This window comes from Cyprinus carpio, chromosome B11, assembly GCF_018340385.1.
Source record: "Cyprinus carpio isolate SPL01 chromosome B11, ASM1834038v1, whole genome shotgun sequence".
NCBI classification, from domain to species: Eukaryota; Metazoa; Chordata; class Actinopteri; order Cypriniformes; family Cyprinidae; genus Cyprinus; species Cyprinus carpio.
In genome coordinates this window covers 22,864,982-22,889,178 of record NC_056607.1, presented here as the reverse complement: position 1 = coordinate 22,889,178, position 24,197 = coordinate 22,864,982, and the positions used below count along the sequence as shown (strand labels likewise).

General features: G+C 38.2%; 1 protein-coding gene across 1 annotated transcript; it reads left to right on the top strand.

Moving 5' to 3' along the window:
* The first annotated feature begins 5,596 nt into the window (after nt 1–5,596).
* On the top strand, nt 5,597–14,738 carry LOC122138835 (general transcription factor II-I repeat domain-containing protein 2-like). Its single transcript, XM_042733459.1, has 3 exons — nt 5,597–5,901; nt 13,173–14,145; nt 14,226–14,738. Exons 1-3 carry the CDS (start codon nt 5,597–5,599, stop codon nt 14,736–14,738), a joined length of 1,791 nt encoding a protein of 596 aa, XP_042589393.1.
* The last annotated feature ends 9,459 nt before the right edge of the window (nt 14,739–24,197 follow it).

Sequence of the window (24,197 nt, the reverse complement as noted above, 5' to 3'; positions counted from 1 at the left end):
CAGATTTGCCTCACCGATGTGTTACATTTGACGGCTGCAGTCGGGGAAAATGATAGAAAAACACTGTAGTTAAAATATTTAATATTCACAGATGAAAGTTTAGTACTTATTAAGTTATGTGCGTTTCTTAGAACGAATTCAAGCAGGATAAATGTCAAGCCTATGAGCCTGTGCTTATATTTTCTCTAAGCTGCACAGTATTACACTATATTTTAGATTTGACACATTTAATAGGTGTGCAGTATTATTTATTTAATATGAATAATTATATTAATTATAATTTATATTTATTATATTCATTTAATTATTATAATTATATGTTATATTATTCTAAAGAAATGGTGGTTTACTTTGCATTGGAAGCATTAAAAGTGGTCCATTTTAGTGAGCTAGGCTACATGGATTTTATATGCAAATGTCAAATATTCTCACATATTAGGCTTATTTTAATTTATATTTTAAAATTCCTTCAGTAAAACAGCATGCATTTTTGTCACGCACTACTTTGTTATTCGTTACCTGTCCTTCATTTTGATGGATAACTTCTGATAGATATATAGATAAATATATATAGATAGATAAAATAGATATCTGTCTGTACCATGATTAAGAAATTGTTGCTTGTTTTATAATTTTTTTTCTTTATTTTAGTAAAACGTGAGGCACTGTATAATTTCGCTCCCATTATTTAGGCCTAATCAAAACAAGAAATGAATAAATTAAATCTGCATGATTTAGCTAAATCATTGAAACTCTAAAGAAAGGACGGATTAATAAAATGTCCTCACATTTAAACTCAAGTTCTCTCATTATAATCAACAAAATGCACACCAGGTAAAAAAGAGCTTCATTAATTGACAACTTTCAGTGATTTTAAAGGGAGCCTTCTCTACTTGCTTTCTTATAGTTTAAGTAAAAAATAAATAAATAAACAAATAAATAAATAAATTGCAGCTGCATTTAAATGCAGGTGTGTAAAATATTAGACTGCATGATTTACGCAGCACATGATGCTGAGTGCACACACAGCATTTATTCTTATTTGTCTACATATTTTATCTTCATTACAAATCTTGTTTGGTTTTTATTTTGGATAATTGCATGTTAAAGTGATTTACTTTGTAATGTATATGCAAAAATGTGAATTATTATTTATATTCAAGTGTTTGTGCGAAAATTATTAATGTTCATGCATGACAGGGAGGCGCCCTCTTGATCACTTAATTTTTTTCCTGATAATGAATTAACTTAAAATTGGGATGTCTCACATACATGAGAAATATATCTACAGAAAGCTTGAAATGTCTTTTAAAACGAATCAATTCAAAACGAAAGCATTATGTAATCTGTGAAGGTTTAATTTCTTTTCTAAAGGCGCGTCCATGTGGAGAGAGTCAGCACTGTAATTTTCATCTTGCAGCCAACAAGAAAACATTTGTTTGTTAATTAAATAATTAAAATGTCTCCTTTTTCACAATTAAGCTACTTTTGCCTGTGCTTTGTGGCAAACTTAAGGCATGTGCTTCAGCGCGGAATATATTAAGGCTCATTATGGATTATAGGTGTAAATTTTAGATAAACCTGCAATTAGTTGAATAATGACAAATGAACGACTAGTAACTAGAAAAATCTTACGTGGGGGCAGACCTATTAAATACCCTCTAGACATCTCTGTTAAAGTTTTTAAATCATTTTATACTCGTTTGCATAAATTCTTCTTTCAGAACGGTCCGTAATGGAGAGATGCCTTAACACTGATTTTTCCTCTGAAACACAAAAACCAAAATTGAAATAAAAAGGTATTTTATGTTTTGAGAATGGCCAACCCTTCTCTGCAGATATTGTTGCTTCTGGCTTGTGAATTGTCAAAACAACAAAAAACAAACAAACATAAATACACACACAAACACACACACACACACACACACACACACACACACATATATATATATATATATATATATATATATATATATATATATATATATATAAACAAAAACTACAAAATGTTTTTTTTGTCACGTCTGTAATGCATGTGTATTTCCCAAATCTAAAACAGCCTATAAAACATGTTCATAGACAGATACTTTACTGATGTCTGACTCTGTTTGGGATTTAGAAAAAACATAAAGAGATGGTTCAATATATTGGTAATGAATAGGCTACATTCTGAGAGAATTTATATTTAACAGTCTAAAAAATATTGTGTGGACACAACAAATAAAAATAATACAACAGTTTGCATCTTTTTTTTTCCTCTTTTTTTGAGTTAAGGCAACTTCCTCTGAAATTAAGTTATAATAACTAATAAACTATATTGCGCTATACAGTATTCAACATTTGAAGTGGATCAAAACCTTTCCTCAAAGTTGTCCTATAACCAATATGACGAGGCAATTGTCCTACCTAAACCTGTTCTGCAAGTTTGAAACCCTCATAAGACACTGTCCATATGAAAGAGCAATAAATTCACACTTTTATCTCGACCCCCACAAGTTATACAGAAACTACCCCCCCCCCAAAAAAACCCAACCCCTTCCAGCTAAAACTGAATTCGGTCTGTTTTTTAGCTGCGAGGAACAGTGTGTTCTCATGTTACTGGGCTGAAACATGCTTGCACTCACATCAGCCGTACTCTTTGTATTCATTATTTTCTCGCTACCCATATTATTATTTTCACAAGACCAATATTTATAACAAATTATCAATTGATAATTAATCATTATTTTTGCGAAAATCATTGTTATTTGTGAATGTAGGCATTTGAAGAAGGATTTAAGACCAAGCGGAATCCTCTGTCAGCTGCTCCCACTTCACAGCACGTGCAACTCACACTAACAGCAGCTAGGATCACCGTCAGGAAGTTTTGATTTTACAAAATCAGTTTGAGGCAAATACAACTCATTGATCATGAGCCCAACATTTAGCAAGGCAGGAAAACATTCAGTCTACATGGAGGAAGACATATTTCATTGTGCTAATACTGTTAAATAGGGAGTAAAAAAAAAAAAAAAAACTTCTGTAAGCTATTCTTAAAGAGTAACTAAACCCTAAACCAACTTTTATTTAGTTAATGATCTGTAACAATGGGGCTTTATTGGTGCGGTTCATTGATTCGAGTAACTTTTTTGACATTTGAGTATAAAGTGTTTTAATTCTACAATATATGGTGTAAAAACGTCTGAGTGCTGCATTCTTCAGGTTGAATGGTGGCTACTGCAGTTGGTTTTTCTCCTATTGGATGTTTGGGGTGGTACGTGACGTAAGCGGTGGCAGGTGACGTAAGCAGTTTCCAGCTTACCACGCCCTTGGTACGAGCTACCACGCCCTTGGCAGTATAAAATCATCTTGTTCCGTCAAATCACTGTAGCGAGTCAGATGTCGATAGCGATGCGGAAGTTAAGACCCCAGTTTGAGCCAGCGGCTTGAATTGATATGGCTCAGGCCCTGGCCCTGTGTCCACAGACACTTCGACATCCTCCACTTCAGGTGAAGGTGGGGGAAAAAAGTCGTCTACTTCAGATGAACGCTCTTTTGCAAAGCTATTTGCGTCACTACAGTCACTGTCCATTTTAGCGACTCTGACAGCAGCTGTCAATTAATCCGTTACTGCGGGTCTCAAGTTCACGCCCCACCCGCTCAGCCCGCCCTCGGTTCGTCCCCTCTATCTCCGCTGTGCTCTGCCCACTTTTCAGCATTTTTCAAATATTGCCAGTGGGTGGAGTCAGGCTCTGACCAGGGGTTTAGTTACCCTTTAAACTTGGAGATCATTATATTGAGGTACAAATCCAAACACCAGAAGCAACCTACACTCTCTAAGTGTTCTTTCATTGAAAAGTATGTTTTTTTTGTTTATTCACAGACTAAATGGTTGAAATAATATATTAGTTGAAAACTTTAAGTGCCATTGTTTTTTTTTTTTTTTTTTAAATGCTTTATTGACTAACGTTTCATAGACCTTCAGTTGTTATGCTTTAAAATCCCATGCCATTTGTAATTTCACAGTATTTTCACCTCCTAAATTACTACCCCAATTCTATAATGATAAAATTTACTCATGCTTTATGACATTATTATTATTATTTTTTTTAGAATAATTGTAGCCTACATAAATTGTTGAAGCAAAACAAATACGATAACTTCTTAACTGCAGGCAGATATAGGCCTATATTATTAAAATATTTACTATCATTACAAATATTTGGATCGTCCCTTATTCTATACTTTATTTTCTTAAAGAATAAACACTTATTTTATACAAGAATAAACATTATAAATAAAGAATAAAAGAAAGAACCTTAATTAGCCCTTATTTTGGTATGGTGTGCAGTCAGGCTTAGGCCCGGCTCAGGGAGAAGGACGCCCCTGCCATGCAGAGCCCATCAGGGATATAGAGGGTATGGCATGGAGGGGGGTGTACCTGGGACGCTGGGTACACCGTTGAGCCTTCTGGAGACATTGTGGGCTTAAATCAACGAAACTTCGATGAAGCAGGGTTCCCACCTGATGACCCCAATGACATACCTTACCCTCCTTTTTTTTAACCACTCCACATCGATTGCTACTATCAAGAGTTTCTACTAAAGGGATTGAAACATCTAGTTCTATTAGCTTTACTGATCTTCTGGAAGAAAACCCAGTGACTGTTGTGAAAGTGCAGCTGGAGACCCGGTGACAGCATGGAGAAACAGCTGACAGGAGGAAATAGACCCCAATGGGGCTGTTATGGGCTAGCTACCCATAGCAGCAGGCTCTGTCACCCCTATTAGGGCAGAAGAGCCACCTTATCCGGCTATGAAAAATTCAAAAAGAAAAATACCCCTAGAATCTGCGAGAGCAGGGGCGCAAGAAGACTCACAGACTGACCTCCCGGTAATGACTCTTGGAATGGACATCGAAAGAAGGATGTAGCAAGACTCTTGAGAAATTAGTAACTGGACATGTTCTTCAGACTTGTGTGTGTGGATGGGCGAAAGTAACATCAACCCATGGTCTTAAGATACATCAACGACGGAAGAAATGCCTGAAAACCACCAACACAGGGACCCACATTGACCGGAGTCTGTCAAGAAAAAGGTTAAATCAGTCGGATGAAACTCAGTGGCAGGAAGAAACCCACAGTCCACAGAGAATCAGCACCCCAGGGAATGAAGAGGAAAGCTTCAGGCAGAAATCACCAGTCCAAGATAACAACCAGCCCACCTCCAAAAAGAAAACATGCAACAACGTAAGCCGTTGGTGAAATGGCCAAAGTCTAACAGCAAAGACTGGGAAACTATCAACACAGATTTAAACCTTATCCTAAGTAACGTCAAAGGATCAGCCGAGAATAAGCTGGAAAAGATGGGCGACCTTATCTACAGCTACGGAGAGGAGAAATGTGGAGTGTAGGAGCAAGTAAGAAAGAAAGACATGCTTCCCACCCCCAAGTCCCGTCGGCTGCAAGAAATTCAACAACTTGTGAAAGAGAGGCGACGGGTTATAAGAAAGTTGTGGAGAAAAGGCAACAGTAGAAGAAAGGGAAGGCATCAAACTTCCTTCAGGAGGACCTAAAGCACAGGCTCCTCTAATCTTCGCAGAGCAGAAAAGCCTACGGATGCATCGGAAGAAGAAAGAAAAAGCCAGAACCGATTTCTACAAAGACCCTTTTGAGTTTGTGAAAGGCATATTCACAAAGGAGAAGAGTGGATTCCTGAAAACATCAAAAGATCAGGTTGAAGAGCATTTGAGAACCATCTTTACTGATGAAAAAAAAGATGAACCGATCGTTGTCCCCACTGACATCCCTCCAATATCATCACCACAACATCAGTTTGATATCAGCCCTCCTAAGCTGAGCGAGGTGAAGCAGGCAGTGAAAAAGGCAAGATCGGCATCTGCACCAGGCCCTAACGGCGTACCGTATAGTGTCTATAAGAACGCTCCATATGTTTTGAAAATTCTGTGGAAAAACATGAAAGTGGTATGGGACAAGCAAATCATCCCAAAAGCCTGGCGAAGAGCGGGAGGGGTGTTCATCCCAAAAGAAAAGAACTCAACCACCACTGAACAGTTTCGCCAAAAAACCTGCTGAATTGAAGGCAAGATCTTTTACAAGTGTGTTGGCACAACGACTGACACCGTATTTAAAACAAAACCATTTCATTGACACATCAATCCAAAAGGCTGGTATCGCAGGCTTTTCGGGATGCCTTGAACATAACAGCATTATATGGCATCAAATCCAGACTGCAAAAAAAGAAGGAAAAGATCTTTATGTCTTGTTCCTCGATCTGGCCAATGCCTATGGTTTAGTCCCTCATTGGTTTTTGTGGGCTGCTTTTGATTTCTTCCAGGTGCCGACTATAAATCACAAATCTAGTGAAACACTACTTCCAGGATCTACAGTTTTGCCTTACAACATCAGGCTTCATCACAAGTTGGTAACCGCTGGAGGTAGGCATCATGGCGGGGTGCACCATCTCCCCATTAGCCTTCACGATGGCAATGGAGATCATTATCAGAGCCTCAAAATGGGTCGTGGGAGGAGAACGACTACAGTCTAATCAGAAGTTACCACCAATTTGAACCCTATATGGATGATCTAACAACAATCACCAACAACTGTCCCCTGCACCAAGACACTGCTGGATTAACTTCATCAAAATATAATATGGGCGAGGATGAAGTTAAAGCCCAGTAAGTGCAGAAGCATCTCCATCGTGAAAGGACAAGTCACAGACCAAAGATTTCATGTCAGTGGAACACTTGTCCCAACTGTCTCAGAAATGCCAGTAAAGAGCTTGGGGAGATGGTATGATACAAAACTCAGAGACACCGAGCAGTTTGGACATCTAAAAAATTATATCAGCATGTATATGGAGCGCATTAACAAGACATTGTTAAACATTGTTATTGTTTATAATATTAGAAGTTTGTTCAATAGGACAGTATCAGTAATTGCTTTTCATACTTCATTAAACCAGTCACCACGGCCTCATTACTATTATATATGTATTTTAGGTAGTTGTAAAAGGCTTTTTTTTTTTTTTTTAACATCAAAAATAAATTATAATTATCCGACTAATCGACAGAATAATCCACGGAAAACTGTTACCCAATTAAATTGTTAGTGATGACCTTAGATGAAGGCTCTAATTCCGCACTTGCCAGGATTTGGGCCTGGATGTTGTGAACCATTGTTTTTGTTTTTTCCTTCTCTTCTCTTCTCTCTCTTCCTTGGCTTCTGTGAAATATAGATAGAGGCTCCTGTGAGAGCTGACACTGCTGCGACAGTGGGGAAAGGCAGAAAAGGCTCCTGCGGGAGCAGATCCTGCAGTGGCAGTGGGGAAAAGCTCCTGAACGAGCGAGAACTGCAGCATTTTTTTTGTTTTTTTTTGTGGCAACTTTAAGGTTTATTAGGTTTTAGAAGACGTGCATTTCCTCTTAATCACGTGAAGAAGAAAGTATTGAAAAACTAGTAATACTCACGTCACATGTGAATTAGGTGGCACTTGTTTATTGTTTCTTTGTGATAAACCTCATGTTCCTTTAATCGATAATCATTTAGGTACATAGTTGGATCATTTTCTCGCAAATCAATCTTTTCCATCCGTTTATCTGTAATAGTGTAATTTATTCATTTAGTGTAATTTAAAATACAGGGGAAAAAAATACTCACGAAATTAAGAAAATCTTCGAAATTTATTTGTATTCTACACCGTTTGCGACGTGGCTAAAAAATAAATGAAAACAAATAAAGATCCTTGTGTCACGACGTCGTTTAACAACTTTCAGCAACCGACGACACCTATTAGCGACTTAAAACTGTATTGCATCACGGCCTGTGCCTCTAGCGCAAGAGCTTGAGGCCCGGCTGCATGATGACGCTGGTGGCCGGATGAGCCACGGTAAAAGGTTGAGTCGAAGCGGGAAGCCAGTGAGTCTTTGCTGCGGTGAGATCGGCGGCGCGGCCCAGGCTTGTTGGAAGCCTGCCGCTGCGAGTCAGCGCTTAAGGAGAGCCGGGTTTTGTGCGCCGCGGGGCAATGGAGGTGTTGAGCGAGGCGAGTTCAGGGCCTTGCGAGTTTTGCTCGATATATTGGCCTCCCTGTTGTTGTGGATTTGTGGAGGTTTGACGGATTGCTGGGAGACTAATAACTTATATCGTACGGATCCGCTTTGTTTACCTTTGCGAGGACGGAGCGTCGGAATTAATCGCCGTTTGCCTCGGGATTAGATGCGGTCAACTTCCCTTTGGAGGAACTGTAAGCACAGGTGAAAGATAAAAGGATGCCAAAGAAAAATTGGAAGTGACGCCGGTAGAGGCGAGGTTAAGCCTCGGCGTCGTGTGGGTTGAGCGGAGCAGCGGCCGCAATGAAGCACGGAGCTCGGCGGCGGTGTCTGGTCTGGCGGAGAAGGAGCGATCCTGGGCCCAGCAGATTGGCCAGAGAACTGAAAAAAATCACCCTTATAGCCCTCAACTTCTAAATGGGAGAAGCTGAGTCTGCCATATGATGGCAAAAGGTGCGAGCCGAATGCTGATAAACCGTCAATGGAAAGAGGTAAGTCAGCGGTATTTATACTGTGGTATTGATAACTTGATTGTGGTCCACCGGTGTTGATTAGCCTAATTATCTGACGCGCTCCTCCCGAACCTTGTTAATAAAACATCATTTAGTGCTGCTGTATCACTTTCCAGGCCCAGTTTCTCCACACATCTTGCCAACCTACTTTTCATCCTGTGAATGACTCCGATTGCCTTAATCACTAGATCCTTCCCACCTGGTGACTAATTAGCTGTCTGCAGCTGGACGCCACACCCAGCGCCAAAACACCAAGGCAGAAAGGGCTCAGCTCAGCTCAACAGACATACCTTACCCTCCTTTTGTTTAACCACTCCACACCGATTGCTACTATCAAGAGTCTCCTACTAAAAGGATTGAAACATCTAGTTCTATTAGCTTTACCCATTTCTGAAGTTAACTGGCAACTCTATTCTAATCTTTTGACTCCCCTGACAGTGGCACCTTGCTCAAAAAAAAAAAAAAAAACTCCCTTGTTGGAGATATGTAAGCGAATAATAGATTTAAAAAAGAAAAAAAGTGGGTGCTTGGTTTCGGAAAACGAATACAGCTCATAAAAAATTATATGATGGAAAAAATCATGCTAACATATTAATTCATAGAAATGATTTAAGCAATTAAAACCTTTTTATACTAGATTCAACTTGAATTTCAGTACTATTAAACTGACTTTAAAATCTCAAGGAGTTTATAAGTTGAAATGGTAAAATGTCACAGTGCATGTTAGCCTAAATGAACTTGTATCTTATAATAGTATCCGAAGACCTTGATTGCATGTTAGCATAAAACTAACAATATATTTTTTTTTTTAAATGAACAATTCCTGCATAAAAGGGGGACAACATCCTGTATATCAAACATTTTGAAATCGTCCACAGCTGAGCTATGCAAGAGGCAGGTTCTGCGCAGAGAGCGCGAAATGAATGCACATGCACAAAGTCATTTTTCAGATGCAATGGAAAAAATAAAAAATAAAAAAACCTGGATAAAAACATACACAAAAAATTTGTAAATAGTTAACAACATAGCCTAGATTAGGCCCATGCTCTGTTCCCAAGTATATAATGTAATTTTTTTTTTTAGCCCACAGTAACACATTTTACTGATTAATCACCTATTTTCATTTGCTGCATTTTTTTTTTTTTTTTTTGAGAGGAAAAAAAAAAAAAAAAAAAAAAAAAGTCATGTATAAGTTGCATTTTGTTACATTCAGAAATTATAACGGCAGGCCTAATAATGTTATAAGCGCCAACAGGATATTTTTAGTTCCCTCTACTTTACAACAAATCCTTTACATTTAACAAATTTATCAGAACATAACAATAATAAAAAAAATATACAATTCTAATGGATAATATAACTGCAGTATATGATGCTTAGTTATAAAATAATAATAATAATAATAATAATAATTGAAAGGAAACATAAGGTAAGGTTGGGCTCTCTCATTCTAGAGAAATCCAAATGTTTCCATATTTGTGATGTTGCCCATTTGAAAATAGGCTTTGTAGTTCACGCGGGTTTCAGTATTCGACAAAAAAAAATCATAATGAACAAAAATATGCCAAAGTGGCCCGCTGCTCGTGCCAGATGACACGGTGAATGGCTGCACTGTTTCCAGTGAATGTGCGCGTGAGGCACCAGCACGATCAACCAGCTGAAACAGAAAATACTCAATTTCAGGCATAATTCGAAAATGCAAACTGTTAGCAGTTCGAAAAATCAAGAATAATAACAGTTTAAAGAATTATTTCTAAATGCTGGACCATTCTCATTTCGCTCTGCATATGGAACCTGAAGACTTTTTTTTTTTTTAACCAGGAATGAACCGAAATGAGTCTAAGACTCCCATGTTTTGAAATTAACTCACTGTAAATGTTCTAATGGTTTTTAAGGATGTTACAATGTTATATTATAATGTTATTGTTGTTTTACTTCGTCCTTTCATCTCCATTAACAAACCAACATTTTACAATTACATTCAGTTCGCAATCCGTCCCTTTTGCCACACCTGACGATAGTTTCGCGAATGATTTTAACACGCAACTGACTTGCAGTTAACGCCTCGGCCCTGCGGCGGCGGTACACGCGGCAGTATTACCCATTCAGTGACAGTGACAGTGACATGACATACAGCCAAGTATGGTGACCCATACTCAGAATTTGTGCTCTGCATTTAACCCATCCAAAGTGCACACACACAGCAATGAACACCGACACACTGTGAACACACACCCAGAGCAGTGGGCAGACATTTATGCTATGGCGCCCTGGCAGCAGTTGGGGGTGCCTCGCTCAAGGGCACCTCAGTCGTGGTATTGCCGGCCCAAGACTCGAACCCACAACCTTAGGGTTACAACTAAAACCATCAAAACATTATTCAATAAAATCCCCATTCTGGTTGTCTACCTACTGTACATACACATTTGAACATTACCCTTAGCAGGCTGCAACAATATAGAAGAGCACGCCACACCAAGGCCCAAGGGAACCTCAGCACAGCTTACAAGCCGGCAAATGCCTCAGTTAAGTGTATGAAAATACACGCACACAATTAAATAATAATAATGAAAAAAACGGACTAAAAAGAGAGAAAAAAAATTAAATACATACACATTTAAAAATACCCAAAACAAATTAAGGAAGAAAAAAAAAAGCACTACTAACTTTAATCACACAATTCAACATTTAAAAAGTTCAGAAAACCCCAACATAGTGGTCACAGAAAAGTAGACTTCTGGACATTAATCATAGAGGAGAAATACACAGCTCGATCCAGGGTGGAGCAGTAGTCAAAATTACACAATGATTAACACAGACAGTCAGACAGCAGAGCTTTAGTCCGGAAGCAACGGGTTAAACGATCAGTCCATAACCAAGGGCAGTTGAAGAAACAAGCAGCCTGCAAATCGAGGCGGGGCTGCATCTGGGGTGGGCCTGCACGTGTCGTCCCGCCCCATGCCTACTCTGATTGGTTCGATCGTCTTTCATAGACATACATGATAGGAAATGTGTGCGTAGTTGGTGTAGAACCGAGTATGAACCAAAAAAATCTAAAAAAAACATAAAAACAAAGCCCACATTAAAAAAGCCTCAATTATAAATGTGCACAGAAGAAAAAAGAAAACATTAACCTGTAACTCGCCATGTCCCTGAAATGATTGTTTTGCTAAATTAAACTGATCTTTAGGCTAACAGAAGAACAACCCACTACTTTTAATAAATGAATTGGGTTGATTATCCACAGTGGGAGGATCAGGTCTTCAGATAGAAGAATGAATTATATTAAATAATTTTTGTAAATTTTATTATTTCATATCATCAGAGTATGAGAAAGGAAATGAAAAGGGGATGTATCAGTATTGTTTTAATTTATAAAAAATAACAATACAATTACACTTCAATATAATTATCTGTCATGCAGTTGATAAATGACGCGGGATGATATTTTGTGGCCCCCCACTTGACATCAAAGTTTAGTGTTAGTGCCGCCCGCGAGTTATTCTGAGTCGTTGCGTATGCCTCGCTCGCCGCACTTTTGTTTTATTTTGTTATCACTTATGGGCTACCATAGATCTCATGACAGCTTTCGACGGCGTTTGTTGTCAACGGTTGTTAAGCCAACCGCGAAGTACTTGGACATTCCGGCTCTTTTTCGTGAGCCGGCTCTTTTAGCTCACAAATGGCTCTGTAAAAAATAAATGTTTTATCTATGACTTTGACTATGGCAGGTGTGAAAACAATTCTAATTAAATTATTAAATGAACTCATACTCACAATGTCTCACAATATCTTTAAAAATCCATTGATTTGTTATAAAAAAGAATACTATTAAACATTTGCATTTAAATTACAACTTTTTAAAGTATAGAAACAACATTCAAAACAAATACAATCTGAATCTGAACAACATAATAGAACCCATATTAAAGAAAAATAAATTAAACTGATCCCTCTTTTTCTCTCTTCCATGTTATAACCAGCATGCATGTTATGCATGTCACTAGTTATGTATAATAACTAGCGCACACACACACACATAATGCTGACCTTATTTTTATTTTATGAGATATTTGCATTTAGAAATTACACTTTGTGTGAGTTGGCTCGCTCATGCAGTATAACTGGTTGACTCCGCGGGATTGACAGGAACAGAATGTGAGGCTGATCAGACAGTCGAAACGAATGTGTGCGCCTTTAGGCCTATATAATTGTTTTTATTATTGTTCTTTGAATTAGTATATTTTAAATAAAATCACCTACCAGCTGGTTCATTCATGAACAACCCATCACTTGTTGAAACGTGTGTGACACCAAGTGAACGGAAAATATATACTATCACCCAGTTCCAGTCATGTCGCTCTCAAAACGTGCTGTGAAGAGAAAGGTTGGTGACGAGCACAGGCAATTTCAGGAAAAGTGGGAGACGGAATATTTTTTTGTTGAGCACAGGGGCACCCCTACGTGTCTCATATGTACAGAGAAAGTTGCGGTTTATAAGGAATATAACATCAGATGTCATTACTCAACTAGGCATGCTGAGGAGTATACAAAATACTAGGGAGATGAGAGAAAGAACCGGGTTGCCAATCTTAAAAAATGTCTATTAAGGCAACAAGAGTTATCTAAGAAAGCAAAAAAAGAGAATGAAGCAGCAGTCGAAGCTAGCTACACGGTGAGTGAAATTATTGCCAAGGCCAGAAAGCCGTTCAAGGAAGGCAAGTTCATCAAAAAGTGTTTGTTACTAGCTGCAAGTAAAGTCTGTCCAGAAAAGAATGATCAGTTTAGCAAAATCAGCCTTTCAGCTAACACAGTGGCAGAGCGCATTTCTGACCTGTCATGTTCACTTTGTGAGAAAGCCAAATATTTTTGTGCATACTCTGTCGCCCTTGATGAGAGCACGGACAACACTGATACTGCGCAGCTTGCAGTATATGTCCGTGGTGTTAACGACAATTTTGAAGTGATCGAGGACTTGCTCGCTGTGATTCCAATGCATGGTCAGACCACCGCTCAGGAGATATTCCGCCTGCTGTGTGGTGCTATTGAGGATGCCGGTTTGCCATGGAAGAGGTTTGCTGGAATAACAACCGATGGAGCGCCATCAATGACAGGAAGGAAAAATGGACTGGTGGCACTCGTTCAAAGAAAACTGGAAGAGGAGAATGTGGAGGAGGCCATTGCTCTGCACTGCATTATCCATCAGCAGGCCCTTTGCAGCAAATGCCGGAGGTTTGACAATGTGATGCCTGTTGTTGTAAAATGCATCAACCATATCAGATCTAGGGGCTTAAAGCACCAGCAGTTCCGCGCCTTTTTGGAGGAAATAGAGTCAGAATATGAGGATGTGCTCTACTTCACAGAGGTACGTTGGCTCAGTAGGGGAAACGTCTTGAAGAGGTTTTTTGAGTTGCGTGCAGAAGTGAAAGCCTTCATGGAGAAGGATGGGATGGCTGTTCCTCTGTTAAGTGATTCCAAATGGCTCATGGACTTTGCTTTTCTTGTTGACATCACACAGGAACTGAATGTACTGAACAAGAAGTTACAAGGCCAGGGGCAGCTTGTCAGTGCTGCCTATGACAATGTGAGAGCATTCTCCACAAACTTGTGTTATGGAAAGCCCAGCTCTCTCAGACAAACCTCTGCCATTTCCCTGCATGCAAGGCACTCATGGATGTGGGCACACCATTCAGTGGTGAGAAGTATGCTGATGCCATTATGAAGCTACAGGAGGAATTTGATCGTAGGTTTGCAGACTTCAAGACACACAGAGCCACTTTTCAAATTTTTGCTGACCCCTTCTCCTTCGATGTGCAAGATGCTCCTCCTGTACTTCAAATGGAGCTCATTGACCTGCAGTGCAATTCTGAACTAAAAGTCAAGTTCAGGGAGGTGAGTGGAAACACAGACAAGCTTGGACAGTTTTTGAGAGAATTGCCACCCACCTTCCCTGATCTCTCCAGGATGTTCAAGCGGACCATGTGCCTTTTTGGTAGCACCTATCTATGTGAAAAGCTCTTCTCCACCATGAACTTCAATAAGTCAAAGTACAGGTCCAGACTTACTGATAAGCATCTTCAAGCCATACTGAGGGTTTCAACTGTTTCCTCCCTCAAGCCAAATGTGTCTCAGCTGTGTGAGAGGAAGTGCTGCCAGGTCTCTGGCAGCAAGGAGTAGGCAAGAGAAGCCTATGTTCCGAAGAACTATTCATGTTCATGAAAAAATATTGAGATAAACTTTATAAAGTATCAATTATTTATATTCAATTAATAGTGCTGCCAGGTCTCTGGCAGCAAGGAGTAGGCAAGAGAAGCCTATGTTCCGAAGAACCATTCATGTTCATGAAAAAATATTGAGATAAACTTTATAAAGTATCAATTATTTATATTCAATTAATATACTAAATTGGTATCTTCTGCTATACCCATTTTGTGACCATTATTGAGCTGATTCTTTTTAATCAGCTGGAATGATTCGAGACATTCTACGCTTAAAGTGGTTTAATGCATTAAAACCATTTTTTTTTAAAGACCAAACTCAGTAAACACATCATTAATAAAGTATTCTATTCACAGACAAGCAGATGAGACCAGAATAAGAAAGCAATGCGTTTAATTACGTGTTAACCGTTTTCCTCCCATAAACCATTAGCCTAATTTTTAATAAAGCATTCTGTTTACAGACAATGCTTAATTAAATGCATTGTGTTTGTATTCTGGGCTCATATCTGCTTGTCCGTGAATAGAATGCTTTATTAATAATTTGTTTATTGAGTTTGGTCTTTTAAAAACACAGTTTTAATGCATTAAGCCATGTACTTTCACATTAAGAGTTTTAGAATGTCCCAGTACTTCATTTGTGAATTTGACTGGTCCAGAAGATTAAACTTGCAGCAGCTAACATCTCGTGATTCAGTAAATCAGACATAGTGAGTCAAGTTAACAATAACAACTGTGCTTTATAATGAAGGATTTGTAAAACTGCACAGCGTTTTTAGCTTTTTAAACAACATACTCCGTCCTACACTAACTACGCACACATTTCCTATCATGTATGTCTATGAAAGACGATCAAACCAATCAGAGTAGGCATGGGGTGGGGCGACACGTGCAGCCTCGCCCCAGATGCAGCCCCGCCTCGATCTGCAGGCTGCAGCCGGGTGTACTTGCCACAACGCGCTCTAGGCGTCGAAAGAAAAAACCTGCAAACACATACCAGAAACAAAAAGGTAACTAACGAAACAGCACTTACCCCATACACAATGTGCCACAATTAAAAGGGCATACCTCCGTGAATGACGACCGCTGCACAGATTTACACAGTTAAGGAACAAGGCACCTGTTTATTACATGCCCTGCATTTCCTCAGTCCACTATAATGAAAAATAAGGTTTGTGTCATCCAAAATAAACAGCCACAAGCCACCATATACTTAGGAGCTTACAGCTCTTACCTCTCGGGCCACGATACTCAGGCAAACAGAAACTGCAACGCTTGGATGACGCAGGTCCGGGTGGTGCATGGTCACCCAGAAACGGGCTGCATCTGAAAACTTAGGCAGGTGACTTGCTGCCTCGCTGCCGTATCAGGCAATGACTTTGCAGGCAGCGTTTTTGCATGAAGGCACCTCATGAAACTGATTTTGGACAGGCTTCTGAGGCAGAGTAATTGTTGAATGATCTACAGCAAAATATAGAGAGCTTTGGTGATAACTAAGTGGATATTTAATTACTGCAATATTAATTTCTCGCTAGAAATGACATAAAAAGTTGAAAACGTTGATTTAAAAAACATACATTTACTCACAAACTGACCACCGACTGCAACTTTCAGACACCATCTTTATTTTTTGGCTTAGCTGTCACAGAATGGAACACACAGGATTGTGGGATATCAAAGGAAGCGAAGGATACATCAGTTCCTGTCTCCTCGGGAGACAGGAACTGAAGCTAACACTGAATTCGGACGTGCCTTGATGCCTTCCTACCTTGGAATGCGTCCTCCGAAGGCAGCATTTTTCAGTTTTTGGATGCAGCCACGGTAACGCTTAGATGAGGCACATCTGGGTGGCACACGTTCCCCCTTTTATACCGTACTTAACAAGGCTTTCTCCAATTTACTAATTAACTAGAGTTTAACCCCTTTGTAGTCCATGCATACTGCCACATATGCATCAGTATGTCTGAGATCATCTGCAATAGCTCTGTTCTGCTTTTATAGATGCTAAATGTAAGCAGACTATACTTGTACAGATGCTCATCTCTGCCGAAATACATGTGACTACAAAACAAACACAGCATCACAGTTCATCTCTTTTGTTGCTACTTTATTGTTTCTTCACTCAGGATGTAGAGACACAGGAGTTGATTATTTCTCTTAACATGCTACAAATTTCTTTTAATATTTCTATGTTTTGTAGTAACCAAAAGAAGTGTCATCGCTGAAGGAATGGCAGACGTTACTCAGACACCTGTGAATACAGAGTAGTGCTTGGAGCCCAAGACAGTGGACATCATCTTTGTTATACTTCTCTGACTGGACTAGCAAGGAGCATCAGAGCCAATGAGAAAGTAAGTTCAAGTAAAATGTCTGCATTGACCGTTTCACCATGTTATTTTCTGCAGTAACTGCAGGGAATGTTAACTGAAGAGACCTGATCAACAGCAAGTTTTGGTGAAATGGTGAAAAGGGTTTATTAATGTACTTCAGTGTATAGTTAACCAGAATTCTGTCATTTACATTTTACCAATGTAAAATGTTTTTCTGCAGAACTCAAAAGAAGATACTTTGAAGAATGCTGGAAATCATACCCAACAAGTTTGTCAGGTATGGACAGTATGAAGGGGACTAAATTATGTTCATTTTTTGGGTGAACTCTTTTTAATTGGCATGCTACGCACAAAATATTAATCATGCTGGGCATAGCCACTTATTGTGCTGTTATTGCAGTTAGTGCTGTAAATAGTCTGTCAAACAACAGGTACATTGCTACAACATAAATTTAATGTAGTTTACATTGACACATTATGTTAGACCTTTACTAATAGATACTTGCATTTTTTTTTCTTTTTTTTTGCTCTTACAGGTGCACAAATGAAAGCTCCCAAACAAAGATGTCACCCAGATTAAGAAGTGGAAAGACATGTTACACCACCGCAACCATAAATCCTGGGCGATTTGAAAATGAGCAACAACCAAGGAAAAGTATTCATTGTTTCACTCAAAAAAATATCCATGATAATAGTTGTAAATTATTAGATAAATAAATTAAAGTACAAAATGTGTTTAATTTTAAAACTTTGCCATTTAGATCACGACATACTCATAGATAGATTACAAAACTATACAGGTATCCAAGGGCAGGCTTTAAGATGGTTTATATCCTACCTGTCCGATCGCTACCACTATGTTTAATTTAAATGGGGAGTCATCTCATTTATCACCAGTAAAATATGGTGTGCCACAAGGATCTGTCCTAGGTCCTCTGCTATTTTCAATATACATGTTGCCCCTTGGTAATATCATTAGAAAATACGGGATTAGTTTCCACTGTTATGCTGATTATACTCAACTTTATATCTCAACGAGACCAGATAAAAAAACTTCTAAATTATCTAAGCTAACAGAGTGTGTTATTGGATGACCAATAATTTTCTCTTATTAAATTCACTTATTGGACCAAAAAACATTACACAGAATCTCGTAGATTACAATTTGCAATAAGATGGATGTACTTTTACTTCCTCTACTGTCAAAAATCTGGGTGTTATATTAGACAGTAACTTGTCTTTTGACAATCATATTTCCCATGTGACAAAAACAGCATTCTTCCATCTTAGAAACATTGCCAAGCTACGAAACATGTTACCTGCTTCTGATGCAGAAAAGACTAGTTCATGAATTCATGACCTCTAGACTGGACTATTGTAGTAAACTGCCAACTGGTTGTCCTGCATCCTCAATAAACAAGCTACAGGTAGTCCAAAATGCAGCGGCTAGAGTCCTTACCAGGTCAAGAAAATATGACCATATTACCCCAATTTTACAGTCTCTGCACTGGCTACCTACTAAGTTCCATATCAGTTACAAAATATTATTACTTACTTATAAGGCCCTTAATGGTTTAGCTCCTGCGTACCTAACTAGTCTTCTACCACGCTACAATCTATCACGCTCCCTAATGTCACAAAACGCTGGACTTTTGGTAGTACCTAGGATAGCAAAGTCCACTAAAGGAGGTAGAGCATTTTCGCATTTGGCTCCCAAACTCTGGAATAGCCTTCCTGATAATGTTCGGGGTTCAGACACACTTCCTCTGTTTAAATCTAGATTAAAAACACACCTCTTTGGCCACGCATTCAAATAATGCATCTCATAATTTTGGACTGCAGTTATATCTGATTAAATGCGCATTATTATTCTTTAGCTTGGGTTAAACTAATTAATTTTACTTGGCTGGAACAGCAGCTATGCTAATTATGTCTCAATTTGTTTCTCTGTTTTGCCACAGGATTTACATCCCGTGGTAACTACGATTTACACAAGCTCCAGTCTGGATCCAGAACACCTGAGAAGAGATGATGTCAACCCCTTAGAGGAGCTCAGATGACGCTAATCCAGAAACAACATACAGAACTACCACATTTTGCTATAAGTTTGATTGGATAATTGCTGTTAATAGTGTTAATCGTCTTTTTATGTCTTTTATTGATTTTTCCGAACATTTCTGCCATATGCACATATACTGACAGTCATCACTGATAAGCTACTACTAAATACTGTAGAAACATAATTTTCTGTAAAGTTGCTTTGCAATGATTTTTTTTTTTTTTAAAGCTTTATTTATGAGTTTTAGGACACTATTACAAAGAAGAAAACAAAACAAAACAAGAGACAAGATCAACTTAATACAAAATGAAAATAAATTAAAACTAAAACAAGTAATCAAAAGTGTGGCTAAGCAAAACAATTAAAGTGCACAATCTGTAAAATAAAATAAAGTTTAATTGAAGGGGGAAAAAAAGCTGGAATAATGACTCAGTCTACGTCAGACAGTAAAACATGTTCCATGACATATTGCTTAAAAGGGTCCCAAGCTTTATTAAACTGATAAGATGAACCTCTTATGGAATGTTTGATTTTTTCCAATTTTAGGAAAAAGAGGACATCACGAATCCATTGTGTTGGGGTTGGAGGCCTCTGATCCTTCCACTTCAGCAATATTAATCGTTTGGCTAAGAGCATGATAAAAGCTATACAATCAGATTGTATTTTGTAAGATTATATGATACAGGAGTAATTCCAAAAATGGCTATCAGCGGGCAAGGTGAGATCGGCCTACCCAAGAACCCAGAGACAGTGTCAAAAACAGTGGCCCAGAAGCCCCTAAGCTTTATACAGGACCAAAACATGTGTGCATGAGATGCTGGGGTAAATCTACAGTGATCACAAGCAGGATCTATATGCTGAAAGTTCTTAGAGAGTTTTAGCTTTGTCCAGTGTACACGGTGAACAATTTTGCACTGCAGCAGTCCCTTTCTTGCACAGACTGAAGATTTGTGTATTCTGTGTAGGACTGATTCCCATTCCTCATCCGATATAACCATTTCTAAATCATCTTCCCACCAAACTTTTATTTGTGAGGGGGATTTATAGACCCAGAGGAAAGGAAAATCAAACATGAGATCTCCTTCTCAACTCACATCTTTCTCCTAGACAGAAATGAGATCAAGTGAACATCAAACTGAGACATAAGGCTAAGTCTCCTGCTTCTCACATGTTTCTCCTGAGACAAAAAATGACATTCTTTCATGTTTGTCTCCTCTAAAGCTTCATAAGAGATCTCGGCAACATCACTCACTGTGCTCAGATTATTCTCCTTAGATAGAGACAGTCACATTCTCACATTTATCTCCTCTAAATCTTCATAAGAGATCTCAGCAACATCACTCACTGTGCTCAGATTATTCTCCTTAACCAGAGACACTTACACTCTCACATTTATCTCCTCTAAAGCTTCATAAGAGATCTCAGCTACATCACTCACTGTGCTCAGATTATTCTCCTTAGATAGAGACACTCACACTCTCTCATTTATCTCCTCTAAAGCTTCATAAGAGATCTCAGCTACATCACTCACTGTGCTCAGATTATTCTCCTTAGATAGAGACACTCACACTCTCACATTTTATCTCCTCTAAAGCTTCATAAGAGATCTCAGCTACATCACTCACTGTGCTCAGATTATTCTCCTTAGATAGAGACACTCACACTCTCACATTTATCTCCTCTAAATCTTCATAAGAGATCTCAGCTACATCACTCACTGTGCTCAGATTATTCTCCTTAACCAGAGACACTCACACTCTCACATTTATCTCCTCTAAAGCTTCATAATAGATCTCAGCTACATCACTCACTGTGCTCAGATTATTCTCCTTAGATAGAGACACTCACACTCTCACATTTATCTCCTCTAAATCTTCATAAGAGATCTCAGCTACATCACTCACTGTGCTCAGATTATTCTCCTTAACCAGAGACACTCACACTCTCACATTTATCTCCTCTAAAGCTTCATAAGAGATCTCAGCTACATCACTCACTGTGCTCAGATTATTCTCCTTAACCAGAGACACTCACACTCTCACATTTATCTCCTCTAAAGCTTCATAAGAGATCTCAGCTGCATCACTCACTGTGCTCAGATTATTCTCCTTAGATAGAGACACTCACACTCTCACAATTTATCTCCTCTAAATCTTCATAAGAGATCTCAGCTACATCACTCACTGTGCTCAGATTATTCTCCTTAACCATAGAGACACTCACACTCTCACACTTACATTTATCTCCTCTAAAGCTTCATAAGAGATCTCATACGAGCTAGAGATCACAGCAGATTATTCTACATCACTCACTGTGCTCAGATTATTCTCCTTAACCAGAGACACTCACACTCTCACATTTATCTCCTCTAAAGCTTCATAAGAGATCTCGGCAACATCACTCACTGTGCTCAGATTATTCTCCTTAACCAGAGACACTTACACTCTCACATTTATCTCCTCTAAAGCTTCATAAGAGATCTCAGCTACATCACTCACTGTGCTCAGATTATTCTCCTTAGATAGAGACACTCACACTCTCACATTTATCTCCTCTAAATCTTCATAAGAGATCTCAGCTACATCACTCACTGTGCTCAGATTATTCTCCTTAACCAGAGACACTCACACTCTCACATTTATCTCCTCTAAAGCTTCATAGAGATCTCAGCTGCATCACTCACTGTGCTCAGATTATTCTCCTTAACCAGAGACACTCACACTCTCAACATTTATCTCCTCTAAAGCTTCATAAGAGATCTCACATTTATCTCCTCAACATCACTCACTGTGCTCAGATTATTCTCTCCTTAGATAGAGACACTCACACTCTCACATTTATCTCCTCTAAAGCTTCATAAGAGATCTCGGCTACATCTCTCACTGTGCTCAGATTATTCTCCTTAGATAGAGACACTCACACTCTCACACTTATCTCCTCTAAAGCTTCATAAGAGATCTCAGCTACATCTCTCACTGTGCTCAGATTATTCTCCTTAGATAGAGACACTCTCACATTTATCTCCTCTAAAGCTTCATAAGAGATCTTGGTAACATCTTGCACCGTGCTCAGCCCTTACGAAACAATAATATATGGGAAATATATTGACAAATATATAATGTGACATATTACATAATACATTTCCAAATATTATAACCGGTGCTAATATTTTCACTATACATCAATATATGCATTGACAATATAGTATGTATTGAAACATATAAATATATTTGGAATCAAAGACTAAAATAAATCTCAGATTTGATCTTTTATTGGTTAAATTGCATATAGAGGTTTCCACATAAATGTGAATTAATTTATACACATACGTATATATATACTTATTCATGGAATGAGTCAAAGCAGATTTCTGGTTCCTTGCATGATTTGCATGAATATGAATATAGGGGGAGATCTGCTAGTATTTATTGTTGTATTACTTTGAATTTTAGAAGGGTTTGTGGTGTGTGTATATTCATGGAGTTACTGTGGTGCTGAACAGTAGAGCCTGTATATAGAATAACGATTGGACAAACACTTGTAAGATATGATATGTTTAAAAAATAATGGCTGGGCACTTCTTACAGTGATTCCCTAAGTGCTTTAGTATAAGCAGGTGTGCTATTTTAAACTATATATGTTCGAAAATATAAAACATGTATGCAACAGTTCGTAGAGTTGGGAAGAAGAAGGCAGGAACCGGCGAAGATTTAAAGACTTTAATTCAAATAAATAAAACAAACTGAAAGTAATGCGGTAAACCCCTCATGGAGGACTGCCACGTGCACACATAATAAAAGATAAACAAAACACAACGTAAAATCCAGGCCTGGTCCTCTATATTATTCTGTATTTTTAATTTACAATTATTTAATTTAAATATATTTATCCTTCATATATTAGGAAATATATTTTTCTTTCCGTAAAGGTGGCTATTATTCTTAGCTAGAGAGTTCATTTTTCAATTTTATTTTAAACTCACAATCAAATGACATACATACATGATAATAAAACCCATTGATTTTACTACAGATATATTAAACAAAGAAAAATGTTATGTAGCAACCATAAAGAAATTTTATACAATTATATACCATACCATTATTCATCTACAATTACAACAAATTCTTGTTGTGGTTATGCATTCATTCAATCAATCAATCCCTTTCCAATGTGTTTGGGAAATGTGATGCATATGCAATGCCTGGCATTGAAGACAAATTTAAAAACATTAGTTTGCTTAAAATATTTTCAAGAACTAGAACTTTTCTTTTTTATAGGATTCTCAAGTAAGCTTACAATGTGAAAACAAGTTGCTCCTGTTACAATGTCCTGCTGGAGATCTAGTCCTGTGCATGACAATTCATTCACAAAAGCAAGATGTCTCTCATTTGAAAAATTGTCTCCATCTTTATAAAAGAAAAAGAAGTCAATTTGACCATAACATACTTCATTTCCATCATGAAATGTCACAGTGCAATTGTTTCTTCTTTTTTGGCTCTGACATACTGCTTTGAGGAATAGACAGTTCGGCCTATCTGAACTCTGCTAAATGCCTTCACAACATTACTATGTAAGCTATGTCCTAAAAACATTTCTAATGTAGACATGTCTGCGCAATCCAGCAAAAGATTGAAGGGAACACCCATTTCTTTCACTCTAAAGGCACCTGTGTTTGAAAAACAAAAATGACTTGTGTCATTTGTCATCTTTGCAATGAAATCAGCAGTGGTATTACCAATTTTGGTGGTTTGAGCAATATTTGGGAGACACTGAATAAGTTTCACTGCATTTACCATTTGTAGAGGAATATTTTGAGTTCCATGAATGAGACGAAGCAAATGTCCATTTTTGTCCTCAAAGTGAAAGCAAGAATGGGTCCACAAAGGTCCAAGAGCTCTAACCACTGTCTGCTAAATGAACTAATAAGTGAACATTGGCTGTCAGGTATCTGTCACCATAAAGCTCATTCATCTGAGAACAAAACTTCCACAGAAGTTTCTCAGCGTGATCTATTTGTGCAAAGGTT

What these genes read in the sequence shown, in the direction of transcription:
- LOC122138835 (XM_042733459.1), top strand. Translation starts at nt 5,597, where the DNA reads ATGCATCGGAAGAAGAAAGAAAAAGCCAGAACCGATTTCTACAAAGAC. An exon ending in CCAGGCCCTAACGGCGTACC is followed by an intron (nt 5,902 to 13,172) that starts GTATAGTGTCTA and finishes ATGTCTATTAAG; the next exon opens with GCAACAAGAGTTATCTAAGA. An exon ending in TCAGTGCTGCCTATGACAAT is followed by an intron (nt 14,146 to 14,225) that starts GTGAGAGCATTC and finishes CCTGCATGCAAG; the next exon opens with GCACTCATGGATGTGGGCAC.